Raw genomic sequence first — 19,154 nt, 5'->3', positions numbered from 1 at the left:
AGCACAATCAGAATCTTCTCAAGGTGATGAATGAACTTGGAGATGTGATCTTAGAATACTAGATGGGATTTTTAAAAAAAATCATGGAGGATAGGAGAGGAACCAAGAGATGATATAAACAAAGCTGATATTTTTTCTTAAGTAGAAAGGGACTTCTCTTATAAATCACAAACTTGGTAGGTTTGATGTCCATCCTCGGGAAGATTCTGGAATTATGAAACCTCAGTTGTGGGCATTTAGAAACAAATACTGGGACTAACATAAGTTCATTAAGAACTCCATTTTCTGTTGGGTTTATTAGGTCAGTAGATCAGAGGAACATTTGGCAATTGTGTATCTTGATGTTAGCATCAAAATGTAGTCTCACATGTCACACTTGTGGATAAGAGACTGAAATATGAAATATGGCTCTAGTGAAGTACCCCAAGTCTGGCTTTGGGCAGTAACTGATCAAAACACAGAAGTGGGACTTTTGATTCAAAATTGAAGTGGACAAGACTGGGAGGAATACCTAATAACAGTGAGGTGTCTCAATCGAGATTTGAAATTATCTTGTACGGGGCTGGACTAATGAACCAAGACCAACAACATTAAATGTCACATAGATGATGTAAAGTTCTGCATTTAGGTTAAAAAAGATGAACTACACATCTATAAGCTAGAGGAGCCCTGATTTGATGGTAGAACATGTGGCAAAGATTCAGGGATGTTATAACAAAGTCTGAGCCTTAAAAAAGCTAACAGTTTTAGATTGTGTTAACAGAATATTTCTGAGATAGGTTAGTGTGTGGCACTGGACTTATGATTTCATTCATATAGGATGGACATCTGATAACACGTGTTAGTACCTCCTGGGTACCTTAAATATCTGCTCACAGCCCTTAGAATCACAGGGTCACAAAACCAAAGGTCTTCCTGGCTTTGAGGCCGACTCCCTAGCTACTAACTCTCAAAAATCACCTACATGTCAGGTGAGGATGCTGCTATACTGATGACTAAGACTGTCCAGGTAACTGGGAAGTAATATTCCCTTAGACCCTACTGAGAAGACTGACTGACTCTGAAATGCTCTGCTCAGTTGTAAAGACCATTCTTTAAAAAGAACGTGAACAAACTCTAGAGAATGTCGGGAGGAGGAAGATCACAATGAAGGGTCTAGATACTTTTAAGACAAAATTGGTTAGTCTCCAAGAGGCCTGAGGGATTATAGCGGACCTGTCCTTTCTCTCTTGCTAGACTGAATACTTCGTGAAGGCAGGGATTATTTTCTGTATTTGTTTGTCACGGAGCAAGCACAGTACTCTGTAAATCCAGCAATATTTGGGGCATTCAAACATGCTCCTAGAAGGATTGAGTAGAGGCTTAGGTGATCATTTAGCAGATGCAGCCTTGATTGTAGGTGGAATATCGTATTGCACATTCACCCTCCTCCTCTGCCCCTGAGGAATGACAGGGAGACGTTGACATGCCCTAATCCCCTCTTGCCCCTTCTTCAGAATGTCTTTGCAGTGAGGAAAGACTCCCAGAGGTATGTCTTATGTACTGAAGGCTTTTGTCGATTTCCCCTCTTCCTTATGAACCAGTTCTGCCCAAAGATGGCCAGGCCAGGCCAGTGTATCCCCCTTTCTTAATGAGCCATGTCAGTACCATCCCCCCATGTCCTGCTCACCTCCTCCCAACTCTTATTGGCTGAATGGATGCAGAAACAGATGCTGTCATTTGTATTTGCTTTCTCCATACCACATTTCTCTTTACAAGTCTGCTTTAGAGATCATTTACATTAACTTCTGGTTATTGTAAATCACCTAAAATATACATTTCCTATTTCTCAATTTTGTTCTCAGAAGTTTTACTGACATTAGATGAGGGAACGTCCATCAAGGTAAAAACAAATTAGTTGGTACCTGGGTACAGTACTCAATTCTCTCTAAGATGGTGCCAAAGTTGGGCCGGTCCTCAGGCAGGTGCTGCCAGCACTGAGTCATGATCCGGTACCTGCCAGGAAAACGAGAAAAGGAATTGTGAGCAGCAAAACCCAGAGTTCCCTGGAAAGGGAACATAGAGCCGTCCCATGCTGCCCTCTGCTGTTGGGTCAGGGAATAGTGACCTGTGAGACGGGTACAGCTGGGTGGAATGAGATCAGGAAGGATTTGGAATTCAGTACCCTCATTTACAACTTCCCTAAATGAGGGCTGCCCCCCACATCCCCTAACTCCTTGGAATTTTTCCAGAGAATATCGCACAAAACATTTGATTTCAGCTGCCAGCATTCTTGGTGAGTCCATAGCCCCATTGTTTCTTGTTGTTGATTCTGTTATGTATTCCCAGCCTTTAGTATCATACCTGGAACATATTCATTCGTCATTTAATAAATATTTTTCTTCCCCATTCATCCATTCAAGTACAGTGTTTTGTTTCAACTACTCTGATCTCTCTTGGGAAACAAAGAAGAGCAGAGTACTTTTTAAAGCTTTGGTTTTAAATACAGAGTTGTTTTTAAATTCTGTTTAAAATTAAATAGATTTTTAAGAGAAAAATTATACTTAGTAGAGGGTATCATACACAGGCCCAGGGCAATTTTTGGGTGGATCCATCCGTCCTCCACTGGTGACAAACTCCAGGACCTCCTGATTGCTTTTGCTTGGGTATGGCATATATCCAAGAGAGAATATCTCCCAAAGAAGCACACCAAAGGACCTGAACAGAGAGCAGAGGATGCAGTTAACCTTGGAACAAGTAGAGTCTACTTTGGGCTTTATACTTAGTCAGGTACCGTGTTTTCATAAATGTGTTAATTATTTGAAGAGTCATGATTTCATCCTCTTCCTCCTAAGAGAAACCATAGCCTTTCCCCACCCTAATTGGTGTGAAATGTCTTTGAAATGTCTTTGAATGTTTCTCTGGCCAAAAAGTTATCTTTAAAAGTTAATCACCCTGTGGCCAGCCTTCTGGTAATGTCTCTCTGAAGGTAAATGGTCTTGGTGGCCTTGTGGACTCCAGTTTCCTGGGCTCAGAGTTGGAGCCCCATACAGAATGGGAGAAAGAGCCAGGATTTGTGCTGCACAGTGCTTTGGCCTGGAGCATTTAAAACTGCCACATTCTGCTCAGATCCGAGCTTTCTCTCAAGGAATCTGGGTGCTTTATGACCCTTGAAAGGGCAGGAGGGAAATGCCATTCCCCTCTTCAGAAGAGAAGGCTGAAGCTGAGGCCCTTGGTTCCAGAGATGGAACTACTGGACATCTTCCAACTCTGCAGCTGGCCTAGCATTTGCTAGTTAACTTGCAGCACATTTTTCTTTCTCTTTTCTTCCCCTTGCTGTCCCTCTCTCACTGGGGACATAAAGGAAATTGGGATGCTTGCAGTCCCATCAACTGGGAGCCTTAAGGACAGGGACTCTTTGCTTTTCTTTGTAATTCTAGCATAGTGCCCAGCACACAGCTGGTGCTTAATGCATGCCTACTGATGGACTAAGCTGATAATTTTAGTTTCACTCTCCATGTCTGGAGAAAAAGAAGAAGAGGAAATTGAGGTGCCCGAGCATTCCTAAATCTGAATGTGGCAAATGAGAATGTGGGCTAGAGGTCACTAAATCATCACCATAATAACAGCTAACACTCATATAGCATTTCCAGGGCACTACACACATTATCTCATGGATCATTATGTTAATCCTGTTATCTCCATTTTATTGATGAGGAAGCTGAGGCAAAGGATTATGATTTGCATTCTCTTCTCCTGCCCCTGGGCCCTAGCATCTGAGGCCAGATGTGAATTCTGGCCTTTTTGACTCTTTTATCTGTTCACTGTCTTTCAACTACCTCTATCTGTAAAACTGCCCAGTATGGGATAAACAAAGTGCAAATCTTTGCATGAGAAACTTTTTCACTGTAGCCCTGACTACAAGATCTGGAGTTTGAGTCAAAGCAAAAGAGGCTGAAGAAAAAAGAGTGACAATTGGCAGCATGTGCTCCTGAAAGGAACTGAAATGTTGAATTAGGATTAGTTTAGGACCTAAGTGAGTGAAGTTAGGAGTTTTCAAACACAAAGAAGAGAGAGAATAAATTATAAATTACATTACTCTGGCCATCCAAATGGTGCCGCTTACAAGATGAGAAAACTGAAATTTTGCTGAGTACTAGGGGGCTTCTAAGAGTCACATACCTCTGTAGTTTACAGATTACATCCTTTCCTCTTCACCATGCCAGACCTTTCAATTCTATTTAAAATTCTTATTTTCCTCCTATCACTCATTCATGTGCAGCAGAAAAATGTGTGTGTATGAAATCTGATTTTGGTGTAATTTATTTAATCATATTTATTTAATAATAAATCAATAATAAGAAATCAAATTTATTTAACCATCCTGAAACCATCAATGTCCCTGGCCCAACATATTTTTGAGAGCTGGAAGGAATCTCGGAGGTCATTTCATTAAAAAACAAACTAGAAAATAGACTTAAAATGGTTAAGTAATTTGCCAAAGGTCTCATGGATAATAAACATCTGAGGCAGGGCGATTATTTGCATCCGGGTCCTCTCATTCTAACAACCCAACTCATGGCTTTAAACAGGATCAGTCAATAATGCCCAACGGAGACATCTGAGATTGCTTGTGAACACATTTAGCTCAAATATCTGCTCCATTCTTTGCTAACCTAGATCCTTATGATCAATTGGTAGTCTGTGATTCACTCATTCAAGGCATATAATCAATGATATTCAAAAGAGGGCAAGGAGGATTACTCACCAGGTATCCGTTTTGGATGTAAATATCCCTTCCATGAAGGCCTCTGGAGGCATCCACTTGACTGGAAGCATGGCACATCCTCCCTTCCTGTAGTAGCTTGCACTGTAGGACAGAAGAAGAAAACAAGTCATTCTAGCCAGAGAATTGAGCAGAGACTTTAACTAACAAACTTGACAGAGTATTAAGAAATAAAAATTTAATGAGGGATTGGAGGCTTGGTTGAGGGAAGGAAAGATCATTAGTTAAAATCATTAGTTGAATCAAAAAGACTCATAAGAGGAATAACTGAAAAAATCAGATGGAAGAAGAAAATACCAGCTTCAACAAAGGTTTAGGGGCTGTTCCCCCTTTGGATTTTGTCTATTATTTTGTTATTGTCTTAAAATATCACTAAAGTCTTTTAATAAGTAGACCCTTAATTTCAGTATGTGATGGAAATGTGGATAATAGCATAGTATTTTCACCATTTTTGTTACTTGTTTTTTTTCTTATGTTTTGTTCCCATTTGATCTGATTTTTCTTATGCAGCATGAAAAAATGTGGAAATACGTTTAGAAAAATTGCACATGTTTAACCTATATTAAATTACTTGCTATCTGTGGGAAAGAGGGGAAAATTTGGGACAAAAGATACTGCACAGGTGAATGTTGAAAACTTATCTTTGCATATATTTGGAAAAATAAAAAGCTATTTAAAAATAAGCATAGCTTCGATGAGCTACATCAGATTGTTCAGAGTAGGATAATTGAGAGTAAGAGCTGTTTTAATATCTTCTTATCCCTTATAGCATTAGGCTTTACATGCAGTAGGTGCTTAATGAATGTGTTGCTTGGATAAATAAAATTGTCCATAAATATTCACTGTAAAAAATTGTCAAGGTATGTGGTAGAAGGTACCCTCACACTACTCAATCAGTTAAGCAAGTCTTAGCAGGGGAAGTAGTGTGGGATGGGCAACAAAATTATTTTTGACAACTCACTGTTAGATAATTGGCAACTAATTATAAACATAAAAACTTTTAAATACAATGGCTACCATAACAGCATCACTGTAGTGATATAAGAACAGCAGCAACTACAATGCATAACACTGTAAGGATTGCAAAGCACTTCAAATAAATTTTCCTTCCAACACTCCTGGGAGATAAGTACTAGTGTTATCCCAATTTTATAAATGAAGAAACTGAGACAAACAGGGTAAGGGATTTGTCCAAGGCCAGACTTGAATGAATGAGCTCTCTACTCCTGTACTGTTCTATACTCCTTTTCTCAAATGAACTTACAAATTGTTACACTTGTCAACGATGTACTATTACAACGCCATTCATCTTACTTAACCCAGTCTTAGCTTTGGTTCTGGTTCTCTTGATGATGATTATTTTGTTGATAATCCAATGGGGTGAGAAGTATTTATGACCCACCTACTATGTACCAGGAACTATCCTTTAGTGAATCCAAAAATAAAAACAAAATCTTGTTCTCAAAGTGCTTAGCGTTTTAGCTGACAAAAAATGTACTGTGTATAACAAAGTGACTTGTTAAGCTGTTTAAAAAGTAATAGCAACACTAGGTTTTGATGCTGGGTCTCTGGCCACTATTTTCCATAGCTTACATATGAAAAATTTAAAGAATCAACAGAGCACGGAACATCTTTTTTCTTTCTAAGCAAGCATGCTTAGGAGCAGCTACCCTGCTAGCTTTATAAGAAAAAGGGATAGTGGTAAGATTGTTGGGCTTTGATTTTGACTCTGAAATATACTAGTTTTGTGACTATTGATAAATATGCTTCCTTCTCTGTAAAAGTGGGATAACATCTGCAGCATTTCCAAGATCTGACCCCAGAGCTCCTTATTCCAGGCCCAGCAGTCCAGTGACAGCCTTATTGAGTCTACCCACACATTGCAAGGGAAATTGGGCATATGTTTGTAGTTAATGGAAGGTTAATAATGGTTGTTACCCACCGGTAGATATCCCTAGCCATTCCAAAATCTCCAATCTTGGCCACTCTGCCTGGTCCAGGACAGGTCAAGAGACAGTTTCTAGCAGCAATATCCCTGGAAGAGAGAGAGAAACAAGATCTAGTTTCCTAAACAGTTAAGTGAAAAGAGAATATACACACAAAGATTAATTTCTCTTCCTCATCTCATGTCCAGAAAGCTTGTTCCTCTGTCCAGCATTCCTAGAATATACTTCAGTATGAGAGATTACATTTGGGGGCTTAGCAACTTTTAAAGGGTATTAGCACTAGAAAAGATGTGTCCAATGGGATTAAAAAATGAACTAAAAATAATGGAACCAAAGGTTATTTTATAGAAGAGCACAATTGCAGTTGTTTTCCAGGATATTGACCCTTCAAAATCAGGAATGTTCTCTAAAAGTTTTTAGCTTTAGTTAAATACATTTCTAGATGTATTGTCCATGAAATCAAAATTTTAAGCTATATTTACTACCCACCAGGTAAAGTAATTGCTCTGTCCTACAATTTCTTTAGAATGGGGCTCTCTTGTGAAGAAATTTCCTGTTTAGGAGTTTCAGATCTTTTGTCCATCAGTCTTAGAATCACTTGGGGTCATTGAGACATTCAAGCATAGTTTTTCCTACTCCAACAGCAGCTCTTCATTCATGTTGTCTGCCTTTACTACATAAAGCAATATTATTCTCCATTTGTCTAAAGCCATTTCTTTTTACTTCAGGCAGTGTTTCTAAGTGAGAGTGCTCTAGGATTGACTAAATAAGTCTAAGGCTACCCCATCTTTATTCTTTTTGCCTCAGTAGACTTCAATCATATCACCTTTCCAAATTGACTCACTGAAGTCCTCTTTTTTTTTTTTTTAATTTGTCATTATACAGAAATCCCTTCATCTCCTTGGTCCCACAGATCCGTGAAGAAAGGTCAAAGGAGTTAAGCCTATGAAACACTGAGAAGAAAATATTGGGTTGTCATATTTTCAAATAATTATGATTCTGCTGTGAGATAGGGAGGCAGAAATACAGACATCTCACCAAGGCTAATCTGGAATTTTCCTTGATATGATTAAGAACCTGCTAAAATTCATCAACTGTACTCCTCCCTGCTAATACTTGTAAAACGACTAATATATGTAGAAATAAATGATACAACCTGAAGAAATCTAGAATATGTGTCTATAATGACTTTAAATTTATGAGAAGGAAAGTCATGGCCTCTGGAACACAGGAATATCATCATTTCTTTCAGTTAAAAACTATGACTTTGAAAGAGAGAAGAGGCCATGGAAAGGGATGAGCTGGATATGTGGGGAAAATGTACAGTTCTGGAAAATGAGTCAGTACCTGTGTAAGGCCCAAATATCCCTGCCTGGAATTGCAAATTAAATCCAATGGTCAGGAAAATAGATTGTAGAGGGCAGCTAGGTGGCACAGTGGAAAGATCACCAGCCCTAAAGTCAGGAGGATCTGAGTTCAAATCTGGTCTCAGACACTTAACACTTCCTAGCTGTGTGGCCCTGGGCAAGTCTCTTCAACAAACAGCAACAAAAAAAAAAAATCTAGAACTTGTTTGACTCTTTAGGGATAAGGAAAAAGGGGGGAAAGTTACTGAACTGCTCATAAGCATCGATCTGAGTAAGAAAACATTTCTGTACCTGCAGGTACATCTACCAAATGCATTTATAGCAGGAGAAAAGATACAAAGGAAATGACACGTTATCTTTGGCTTTATATGGTCACTCCATGTGAATTCATGAATCACATTTGACTGCAACTGCTAAGTTTTCCTTAATCTTCCCTCCAAGCAGTTCCTTCACGGGGAGGAGCCGAGCCAATACAGCTTATATATATATATATATCCATGAAATGAGAGACTCAGTGAAGTCCAAGCCTTTGTCCTATTTGTCTAGGATCCCATAAGGAATATTGCTACTTTCATCTTATTTTGTAGCCAGCAAAGAAGAATTTGGTCAGAGATGTGCCAATGTCCTGAACCTTTGGAAAAATAGAGTTTATTATAACAAAGGAAGAGGTTGCTGGATTTCATTAGACATGGGCTATGGACTTTAGGAAAGCAGATTTCAAAAAAGATCAGAGAATAGATAGGATGACTCTATGGAGATTCTAAAAAAGAAGCTAGCTCAAGAAGGATGGGATACTTTAAAAATTATCAGTATCCAAGCACTGAAGATGATAAAAGAAAGAGGCAGCTAAAGAAATGAATATAGCTGCACAGGATGCTCTCAGTTCAAACCCTTAAAGGTCCTATAAAAAGATGGAAAGGTCTGTAAATAAGGATGACAGAAAATAGTAATGCATACTCTATAATGGTGTCTAGACTAAAGCCTACAGAAAATTCTAAAGATGAGTAAAGGGAAAAAATGAGTAAAGGATTTTTTAAAAAAGAGCATGAAGGACCAGGAAGAATAAGCTTACCATCCAGGGATATAATAGAATGTTAACAGATGACAGAGAAAAGTGGAACTACTCAAATCATATTTTGCTTCCATATTCTCTATTAAGGAGAATGTCTTCCTTGTTCCATTAGTCTTTGAAGGGGAAAGGATAGATTCAGCATGAGTTGGGGGAATTGAAATGCAAAAGGAAATAATAACCACTTTGAATGAATTCAAGTCCCTAGGCTCATATGAATCACTTGTCATGATGTGATTATGGAACCACTGGTAGTAACCTTTTTGAATTTATGGGGAATGGAAGAAATAGTATATTAGATATGAGAAAAAACGTCTGGATTTTCAAGAAAAGGAAAAAGGTAGATGCCAGCTACAGAATGATAAGCTTAATATTAATTTTAGAATAATTTGCTTAAAAGATGAAAACTGAATTTCATTCAACATGTATTTTTAATGCACAGTGTACAAAGCACTGCATTAAATGCCATGAGTATAAAAAAGAGAGTCCTTGTTCTTGAGATCCTGACAATCAAATAGAGGGGATGATATATACATACACATTGCACGCATATATATGTATGTCTATATACACATCTCATACACAAATGCATATAAATGGGTTGTGTATGCATGTTTATACACACATATCACAGGTAAAATAGGTCAGGGGCTAAAGAAATACAGACATAAGGCTTCTAGGAAGATCTAAGGAGGGGTGAATCACTTCCTGCTAGAGATGGGAGTAGGATGAGGTGGGATATCAGAGAAAAGGAAGCACCTAAATGAGTCTTAGGGAAGAGAAGGATTTCAACAAGATGAAATCAGTAATAAGGATATTCTAAGGCCTGCATGAATGTTCAAAGGATGAAGATGATTAGACGCTATTGGGAAATGACCAGTGATTTAATTTGACTGGAACACGGAATGTAAGAAGAGGAATGTCCAAGAGAAGTCTGAGAAGGTGTGAAAGAGCTTTTTTTTTTGGGCAGGGTGTGGTCAAGGGCTGGGGATACTTGAATACTAGACTAGTAAAGAAAGTAGTAGCAATCCCTCTGGAAAAAAAATAAATCTGATTATTTTAGTCAACATTCCTGATATAGCATTCCATAAAGCTAATGGGCCCAGAGGAGGGTGGGAAAGTGATAGCCTCTCTGTATTCTCTAGTTAGGCCAGTTTGGAGTATTGGCCAGTTGGAGTTTTCAGTATGAGATGTCACATTTTAGGAAACATGTTTACAAGTCAGAGAATATTAGGAGGAAAGGCAACTAGATGATGAAAAAACTGGAGAACATACTGTTAACCGAAAGAACCAGGGATCTTTGGCTGGGAGAAGAAAAGGCTTAAGGGGTTGTAGGTATGACCTGAGAGTTTTATTCAAGTATTTGGAAGGCTTTTTCTGCTTGACATCAGCAGAACAAGATGCTGTGAGTGGGCACATATTCAATATATATTGGATTACTTGCTGTTTAAGGGAGGGAGAAAATTTGGAACACGAGGTTTTGTAAGAGTGAAAACTATCTTTGCTGTAATTTGAAAATAAAAAAAAAAATTAAAGTGGCAAACAGACTTCTATAATGTAAAGATGATGTTCCAAAAATTCAAGTAGAATGGACTGCTTCTAGAAGTAATACGTGTTTCCTCTCCAGAAATCTTTAAACAAAGGCTAGGTAGCTGCTTGTTAGGGACATCATAAAGAGGATGCTCAAGTCAAGTTGGACTAGGTAGCTTCTGAGGTTCTTTTTGACTCAAGTCCCCTGTGTGCTAACTGGTTAACCAAGAATCCTCATTTCCCCACAGCCACACTTCTGGATTTTTTCAAAGGATTAGTGAGCTGGGAAATCGTGGACAACATCTTGTTGTTGTTGTTTTTTTTTTTTCAACATCCGAGGCAAAGTATGTCTTGAGAGATATTGTGTACAAGATTGAGAGATACAAGCTGGATGATAGTATAGTAAAGTGGATTCCCTGCTGGCTGAACTAAGAGTGTGGATTAATGGACTAAAGGCAACCAGTAGGGAGGCTTCTAATGCGTGGCAGGGCCATGCCTTTGGTTCTCTTCTCCTCAGTGTTTTGGATGAAGACAAAGAACAGGCAGGCCTGTAAAATTGGTAGATGGCACCAAGCTGAGAAGGATGGCTAATAGGAGAGATGATGGAATCAAGACTCAAAATGATCTCAGTTGGGCCAGGTTAGATGTAGCAGAGAACTGCTGTATGTATAGGGTTAAGAAACACAATTACAGAATTATAGTATTTAGGGCATGTTGGGGTTTTGTATGAAAAAAAACCCTGAAATTTTGGTTGACCACAAGCTCATTATAAACCCAGAGTTATACAAGGGTACTAAAAAAAAAAAAGCTAACACATTTTAAAGGCTCTTAATAGGCATTTAGTGTCTAGATAATGGAAGTTAATGATCTAACTATTCTGCATCAGCCAGACCACATCTTAAATATTCCAGTTCTGACCACCTCATTGGAGGCAAAGATATCGACAAACCAAAGTTCATTTGAAGATGACAAAGGACATGATGGAATAGGGAATGCCCTGTGGGGAACAGCATGAGGATATTTAGAGGGAACAAGACAGTGTTGTGAAGGAGAAAGTAGACTCAGAGGTGTTTTGAGATTCAAATGAGATAATGGATGGGAAGCACCTCATGAACAATAAAATATAACACAAATACCAGTTGTTGTTATACTCTAGTCCCCAAGCTTCCAGGTGGTGATGACTTCATTCCTTAAACCTTCTATGGAACTTCTCCTGAGTTCAAGGAAAACTTAGGGAATAATACAGAATATACTGTAAATGTTTAGCAACTTTGATATCAAGGGAAGAATGTATGTACATACTTTAAATTTTAATCTATATTATGAACCTTTTAAGTCTAGACAGTGAACAGAACAATAAATCAAAGGGTATGTAGCTATGACTGCACCTCTAACTTCTGAATAGCTTTAGAGGGAAGAACTAAGATGTAACCAGGTAAAGTCTGGTCTCTTTATAACAAAGTTTTAACAATTAGAAACACTTCACAATGGTCTGGGTTAACTTACAAGGTGCTGTATACCCTGGTCAGATGCTCAATTAGAGCATCAGGGCTTTTATCAAAAGGATTTCCACTTTGGTTGGGAGGATGATCTTTGAGGTCCCTGGGATTCTTCATAGTAATTCCATGAAGCATGGTGACTTGTACCTCACTCTTTCTCTAAGGATTTAGTTTTGAGAGAGGTTTTAGATGGAAGAGCATTCTGAAGGAAAGAATATAAAATCTAGTGAGAATTGGAATTCTTGACTGGGTGTTGGAATCATAGATTGTTAGAGTTGGAAGGAAAGGGACTTCAAGGACTCCCTAGTCTGTGAAGTTTGATCCAGTGTCTGGACTGTTTAAGATGAAGCCAGCCAGGATGAAGATAGGGGATAAGACTAGATGACAGAGTTAAAAAAAAACAACAAAAAAACCCCCAGAGAATCTTGAATTTGTAAGGAAGCTCAGAGGTCATCTGGTCCAAACTTTTCCTGATTAAGTATAATATCTATGAATATCACTAACAAATTTCATCCAGACTTCATTTGAAAGCCTCTATGGAAGGGGAAGCCCATTACTTTCCAAAGCTGTGCAGTATAAAATAAGTCTTTGAATTGATCCTCATATGACAGTCCTCTCCATTATCACCTTTCTCTGGATGTATTACAGCCTGTCAATGCCCTTTTTAAAAATAAGGTAGTCAAGCACAATGTTAACAATTTAGGGTCAAGCTTGAAATATTTGCATAAGACCCTCATTGATGGGAAAAATGATGACTTGGGACATAGAAGGCCTGAGAGCATCTTGTCATCATACCCTTTATTGGTGAGGAAAGTCTTGTCTGAACACTTCAGGCTTACACTTTGTATAGTAAAATTTCTAAGTATCCATTAAGGGCAGGCATCTTTGTTAGGGTGTGCGGGTGGGAAGGTTTGGGGCAGGGGAGCAGCCCCATAATACTTAAATGTCTGAATCTGTATATGGATTTATGTGTATTTCCCACTAAGAGAATAGTGAATTTTAACTTATAAAATGATTGAATAAGCTTTGAAAAAATCCATTAATTCATTTTGCTTTTAAGTCTAACTTCAGACCTCCAGACAAGAAGACAATATACATACAAGGAACGAGTGTAACATGGTACGTATTTCAATGGGGTCCCTAATCCAGATAACCTTTAGTCACGCATTTAAAATAAAGTTTTGATAGGGAGAGAATGAGATTTATGAAGTAAAGAAAATAGTTCTTATCTTCACAGATTGCACAATTTTGGAAACCTTGAATTCCATTTCACTCTCCCTCCAAAGTCCTATAATATTTGAGCCTGCCATGAATATCAACAGCTGAACCTTCTTCCCTCCCCCTCCTATGCAGGATACAATAACACAACCAAGGTTCCCAGAATAAATCATTTCCATTTCTACCATTGGAATCAAAATTATGTTGCTGATTTTACAGATGGGGAAGCTTAAGTCTCAGTGGATTCAGCAGTCATTGAAAACACATCCCTGGTTGATTAAGAAAAATATCCTTGTTTTTTGCAGCTTGCCCCTTGGGCAAAGAAAGGGACAAGTGTTCCTTCTTTCCAATTTGGGCAGGTCGGTGCTCTCACAGCATAATGAAGATGAGACTACCTGAGGCAATGGCAGGCAAGACCTAGCAGATGCCTCTGACTTACCGGTGAATGAAGTGGTTTTCTTCCAGATACTGACAGCCACAGGCAATGTCACGAGCCACATGCAGCAGGTCCAGCATGGCCAGGGAGGAGGGCTGGTTCTGGAGAGACAGAAGTAATGACACCCTCCAGTGAAAAGCAGTTCATGCTTGCTTAACTAGGGAGAACAACAGTTATTATTACAACTCACATGTGGGAATGAGAGGCGTGTAATTGTAATCTGAAGTCCTAGGTTAAAATCCCTGTTATGATATTTCTTAAATAATCCTGGCTAAGCTGGGCCTGAGGTCCTTCAACTATGAAATTAAGGGTTGGAATATATAGTCTCTGAGGCCTTTCTATGTTTAAATCTGTGATCTTACAGTGAGTAAAGTCGTTTCTCATTTGTTCCAATAATCCTGTGAGGTGGATAATGTAGATATTATTATATAAATTTGTACAGATGAATAACCTCAGGATAAAAAATGTGAGTTGTGTGTGAGTCACACTACCCTTAAGTATCAGAAATGGGGTTTTTAACCTTGGTTTTGTTGACTCCACATCTATATTCTCTCCAGACTTTTTAAGTGTAAAAATCTAAAACACAACAATTGAGTTGAAGATGAAATGTGAACTTTACAATGGCATATATTTAGAGCTGCTAACCCTGAGCACTCTGAGCGGGTCTACTGGAGTCCTGCACTGAAGGAGCTGCTGCCATATTGTATCTGAAATGCCACAACGACCCTCCCACCTGCTTCTCCAGACCCAGCTCTCCCCGTTCCAAAACTCCTACAACTGGACTTTCATAATCTCACTCCCTTGCTTACTCCAGTCAAATAATTAGAACTGACATAGTCCTTTAAGGGTTACAAAGCTCTTTATATATGTTATCTTACTTGAGCCTGGCACCAGCCCTTTGTGGTACAGACTATATCATTTCTTCTTTTTATAGAAAAGGAAACTGGAGCTTAGAGAAGTGAAAAAAAAAGAGGTGAAAAAGAAGGGGGATTTAAACCCAGGTGTCCAAGTCTGACACTTTTATACCATATTTTATGCTCCAGTTGATTTAAATACCTACCTCTGAAGTGTGAGGGATTGGTTTGTAAGGGATTGGTTCAGCTGGAGGGAGATTCAAAGGACAGAGCTTATATCCTGAATGTACAGAGACTACCTACATAAAACTGAATAGGGTAAAGTCAGGCAGCTAGGTGTTGCAGTGGATAAAGTGCTGGGTGTGGAGTCAGGAAAATCTGAATTCAAATTCAACTTCATACACTTCCTAGCTGTATGACCCTGGGCAAGTTACTTAACCCTGTTTGCCTCAGTTTCCTCATCTGAAAAATGAGCTGGAGAAGAAATTGATAAACCATTCCAGTATTTTTGCTAAGAAAACCCCAATGGGGTCATGAAAAGTTGAATACAACTGAAAGGAATGAATAACAGCAACAGCAATTCTGATTTAGGAGTGAGTCTAGGAAATCTATCAAAAACGGATACGGGGCTAATCTTGCATGACTGGTCACTAACAGGAATGAGGTGGCATTTATATGAATGCCTGAAAGAAAATCGCTGGGTGTGATCTTTTAAAATGGTTCTGTTTTTTCTATCCAAATGTATATCAAAATGTTCAGAGGGAACAAAAGGTTTAGCATCTTCAGGAATTCTCTGTCTTAAAATGAGACAGGGGAGGAGAAGATGAGGGGAATTTCTGAGTTTTGGTGGTGGATGTTCAATCATTTCAATCATATCCGACTTTGTGACTCCACTTGGTGTTTTCTTGGCAAAGACACTGATGTAGTTTGCCATTTCCTTCAATGAGTTTGTTTTGCAGTTGAGGAAGTTGGGGCAAACAGAATTAAGTGACTTATGCAGGGTCTCACAGCTAATAAATGTCCAAGGTAGGATTTGAACTCAGGAAGATGAGTCTTCCTGATTCCCATTGATTGTATGCTACATTATTTCCTTCTCTTCCTCCTTAATAGGACTCTTAGCCTTGTCTCCTAAGCATTGCCATATTTAATTCTTTGCATTCTTGTTCAATCTATTCTTTTTGCCCCAAATGTCCTCTCAGACTATCTGAATCATTGTTCATGGGTATGAATAAATTCAGCCAGTGAATATTCCATTCTTACTGTGTGCCAAATACTGTACATACATCACAAGAGCATATTCTGAGAGTTAGGATGGCCCCTATAGTAGGATTTTAATCAGGTTCTCTCTCTAACCCTAATATCCTTTCTAATGCAACGAGTTTGCACACTATGAAAAGCTTTCTGTATTTTTTCCTTGCTAGAAGTTCATCTGAACCTGAAATGGAGTTTAGATTACCAAAGATTTGTTGGGCCCCATGCTAACCACTGACATTTGGCTCCAACTGATATATTTCTAGGATTTTCTCCGATTGCATTTGTGATTTTAACTCTCCCATGAGACTTAAAGAAAAACCTTTGAATTTAATTAATTGAATTTATTTTGATCAAAAAGCTTCTTTGAGTCAAATCCAAGCCTGCAAGGTTTAGTTATAGTATTCAAATAGAAGCTTTAACACTTGTTAAATGGTTGATGAGCAACTATTTGGTGAGACAAAGTTTAGACGAGATACTGCCCTTATTTGCCTTAGAGTTTATGATCCAATAGAGAGTTATATGCTGAAAGTTATGGAATAGCTGGCTGATAATTAAAATTTTAATATGAGCACGTATACTTCTGAAATTAGCAAATACTACAGGGTTTGGTTTATTGTCCTGTGGAGTTGAACACTCAACTTTGAATCACTCAAAGTGTTGGAGAAAATCTTAGGGATGCAGATTAAATGTAAAAATATGTCCTGTACAGATTTCAATTCCCACTTTTCTCCCTGATTCTGTTGTTAAATATTTACTAGGAGATGAGTTTAAAAAGAGTGCAACAGGGCCAGTCAGTTTGGTTGGTTTCTGAATCACCTCAATGAGATTCAGCGGCTATGGATCTTTGTTGGAAGAGAATAGTTCCCATTAAACTAGACCTGTTCACAAGCCCTCCTGAGATAATCTTTGGATACAGTGCTACTTTGGGAGGATACAATGAGTTCATTCCTCTGATTGGTCCTCAATGATAGGAATGCCTTCTGATGATTGGTTGGTTGAAAAGGATGGATCATTAGAAAGATCAGGGTACAGACCCAGATATGGGAAGCTCTTTTTTTTTTTTTGGACAAAGGACTCAACTGTAGAACGCCGCAGATAGTGGGAGAACTCTGGGTAAGGTATAAGACCCTGCAGCCCAGAGGAAACCTGCCGACAAAATCTGTGTTCTACTTGAAGCAAGGGATACTTATAGCAGGGTGCTTATGGTGAGCTCATAGTGTGATGGATGAGACAATGGTTCTCTACTTCACACATACTTAGTGTGATGTAATGATGTAATCACACAGGTATTTAAGGGCTGAGAGAACTGGAAATGACACACAGATTCCATCTTTGACCATCTCCTGGCTCTCCTGCCTCCTTCGTCTCCTCCACTTAGACCAAGGCTGGTCCCGAGGTCCTCCAGAGAGCCAGTCCGGACACTACACTCAACTTTGTATCTAACAAAGTTAATTGTAAGACCCACCACCATATCGATCAGGGGCTCAAGTCGGATATCAATGAGAAGTGAGGAAGTGAGAGAAAAAAAGAGAGAAAAGGGGGAGAAAGATGGGGAGAAAGAGAAAAGGGATCTATGGGGAAGGAGAGAGGAGGGAGAGAAGGGGAGTAGAGATGGAGGGAGATGGGGCAAAAGGGAAAAAGTGAAAAGGGGGAGAAAGACACACAGAGGGAGGGAAGAAAGGAGGGAGACAGAAAGGGAAGGAAATGGGGGAGGGAGGAGAGGAAGAGAGAGGGAGGGAGGGAAAGGAAGCACCCCTTCTCTCCCATAATTCCACACTCGTTTACTCACTTTGCTGTTTTTATAGCTGTTTCCTATTTGTGTAGCTTTCGTTTCCAAGTGTACTGCAAGCTCACTGAGGATGGCAGTGTGTCACTTATTTCTCTTACATGCTCCACAACAATACTCCAATGGATTTATAATCTTACACATGTCTTTCAATTATTGCGGGTCGCATGGTGCCCATCCCGTGTGGATGTGGCCCCTTCTCTGTCACAGGGAGCCCCTTGTGCCAGGGGCTCTCTTGGTGTTTCGTGGACGGCAGTGGATTGTGAGCTGCCTGTCAGTTCTCCATGTCATCAGCCCATCTGTTTTTTTAGTTACACATTTCCCTGATGATGACACTTCTGTATAATTTCTCAATTTATAATGTGTTGCTGCCAGTGTATTCCTGCCCACTAGCACCCCTTTACTTTTCCTTTGGTTGATCTCAAACTTAATTCTTTGGAAACTATACTATTCTATGACTTGGAGCCATATGAAAATCCCAGAAGAGTATCAAAGTGTATAAAAGATGGGAAAAGCTAGCTAGCAAATAACAATAATGTGAACTGTGGCCCAGGGTCCCCCAAAGTGCTGGGCTCACAAGGCTTGGGTTTGATCAGATGCTGACACCAACAGAGACTGTATCTCACTTTTGGGTAACTCTGGTATTCCAGAACTTACTTTCAGATAAATATGCAAAATATAAAGTAGGTATAGCTCATGTCTAGGTGCCTCAAAATTTGGGTGAAGGGAGTTCCCTAATTCCATATAAGCACTAAAGGTAACAAATACAAATCAAGTAGCAGATAGCCTTTACTTCTTCACCCAGAAAATTCAGAAAATGCACTCAGAGTAACAATAAGTGCTTATTGATTGAGTGAGGGAGGTAGTCCATAAACAGATATGGAAAACCCATAAAGCACTCAAAGAGCTCATAAACTCTTCTTGCCAGAGAATTGAACTTAAGGTTGTCAGTGGTTCACCTTTTGCCTTGCAATCGATGAATTCTTTTTATATCATGGTTCCCTTTCCTTCTCCTCCCCCAATCTTCTCTCCCCCCTGCAAGTCTTGTAACTTCACCCTGTGATTTAGGCTTTTTCCCTATTCAGGTAAATAGACTTTGAGAACGGTTAACCAATCAAATAACTATAAGCAGAAACACTCTATTGGTGGGGATGGCCAGGTCCCAATCCCTTGGCTATTATTTTCTTCTCTCTCCATGGCCCCCTGCAACTTTGAGCTTCTCAAGGAAATGGACTAGCTATCAAGAGGTCCAGGCTTGGCTGTGGCTGTGCATCCCAGCGAGGCCTTCCTTCTCTGTCTGGGCTGTATTCTTATTCATAAATACGGGGTTGGACTAGTTGGTCTCTACAGGTAAAACGGTGTAGTGTCTAGAGTTCTGGGTTTAGCGACAGGAAGACTTGGATCCAAGTTTCCCACACTCAGGAGTGTGC

The 19,154-nt window shown here is 39.2% G+C and overlaps 2 protein-coding genes across 26 annotated transcripts in view; one reads left to right on the top strand and one right to left on the bottom strand.

Annotated features, from left to right (window-relative positions):
• Positions 1-7,880, top strand: part of CLIP4 (CAP-Gly domain containing linker protein family member 4) — a 130,797-nt gene extending 122,917 nt beyond the window's left edge. For 23 of the 25 annotated variants that reach the window (XM_074288279.1, XM_074288278.1, XM_074288265.1 and 20 more), the window contains one exon: positions 7,597-7,880. In XM_074288279.1, coding sequence (XP_074144380.1) covers positions 7,597-7,660 — 64 coding nt within the window. In that variant the 3' untranslated portion in view covers positions 7,661-7,880. Of the gene's footprint in view, positions 1-7,560 lie in introns of all 25 variants that reach the window. The other 2 variants (XR_012486187.1, XR_012486186.1) reach the window with 1 other exon arrangement.
• LOC141555426 (ALK tyrosine kinase receptor-like) overlaps positions 1-19,154 on the bottom strand; it is a 56,567-nt gene that overhangs the window by 11,147 nt on the left and 26,266 nt on the right. The window contains exons 8-12 of the mRNA XM_074288288.1: positions 13,834-13,931; positions 6,708-6,800; positions 4,748-4,849; positions 2,563-2,697; positions 1,905-1,995 (exon numbers count right to left, since the gene is read on the bottom strand). Coding sequence (XP_074144389.1) covers positions 1,905-1,995; positions 2,563-2,697; positions 4,748-4,849; positions 6,708-6,800; positions 13,834-13,931 — 519 coding nt within the window. The remainder of the gene's footprint in view (positions 1-1,904; positions 1,996-2,562; positions 2,698-4,747; positions 4,850-6,707; positions 6,801-13,833; positions 13,932-19,154) is intronic.

This window comes from Sminthopsis crassicaudata, chromosome 2 (genome assembly GCF_048593235.1).
Source record: "Sminthopsis crassicaudata isolate SCR6 chromosome 2, ASM4859323v1, whole genome shotgun sequence".
NCBI classification, from domain to species: Eukaryota; Metazoa; Chordata; class Mammalia; order Dasyuromorphia; family Dasyuridae; genus Sminthopsis; species Sminthopsis crassicaudata.
The sequence above is the reverse complement of the archived record's forward strand: the minus strand, read 5'-3'. Positions and strand labels throughout refer to the sequence as shown.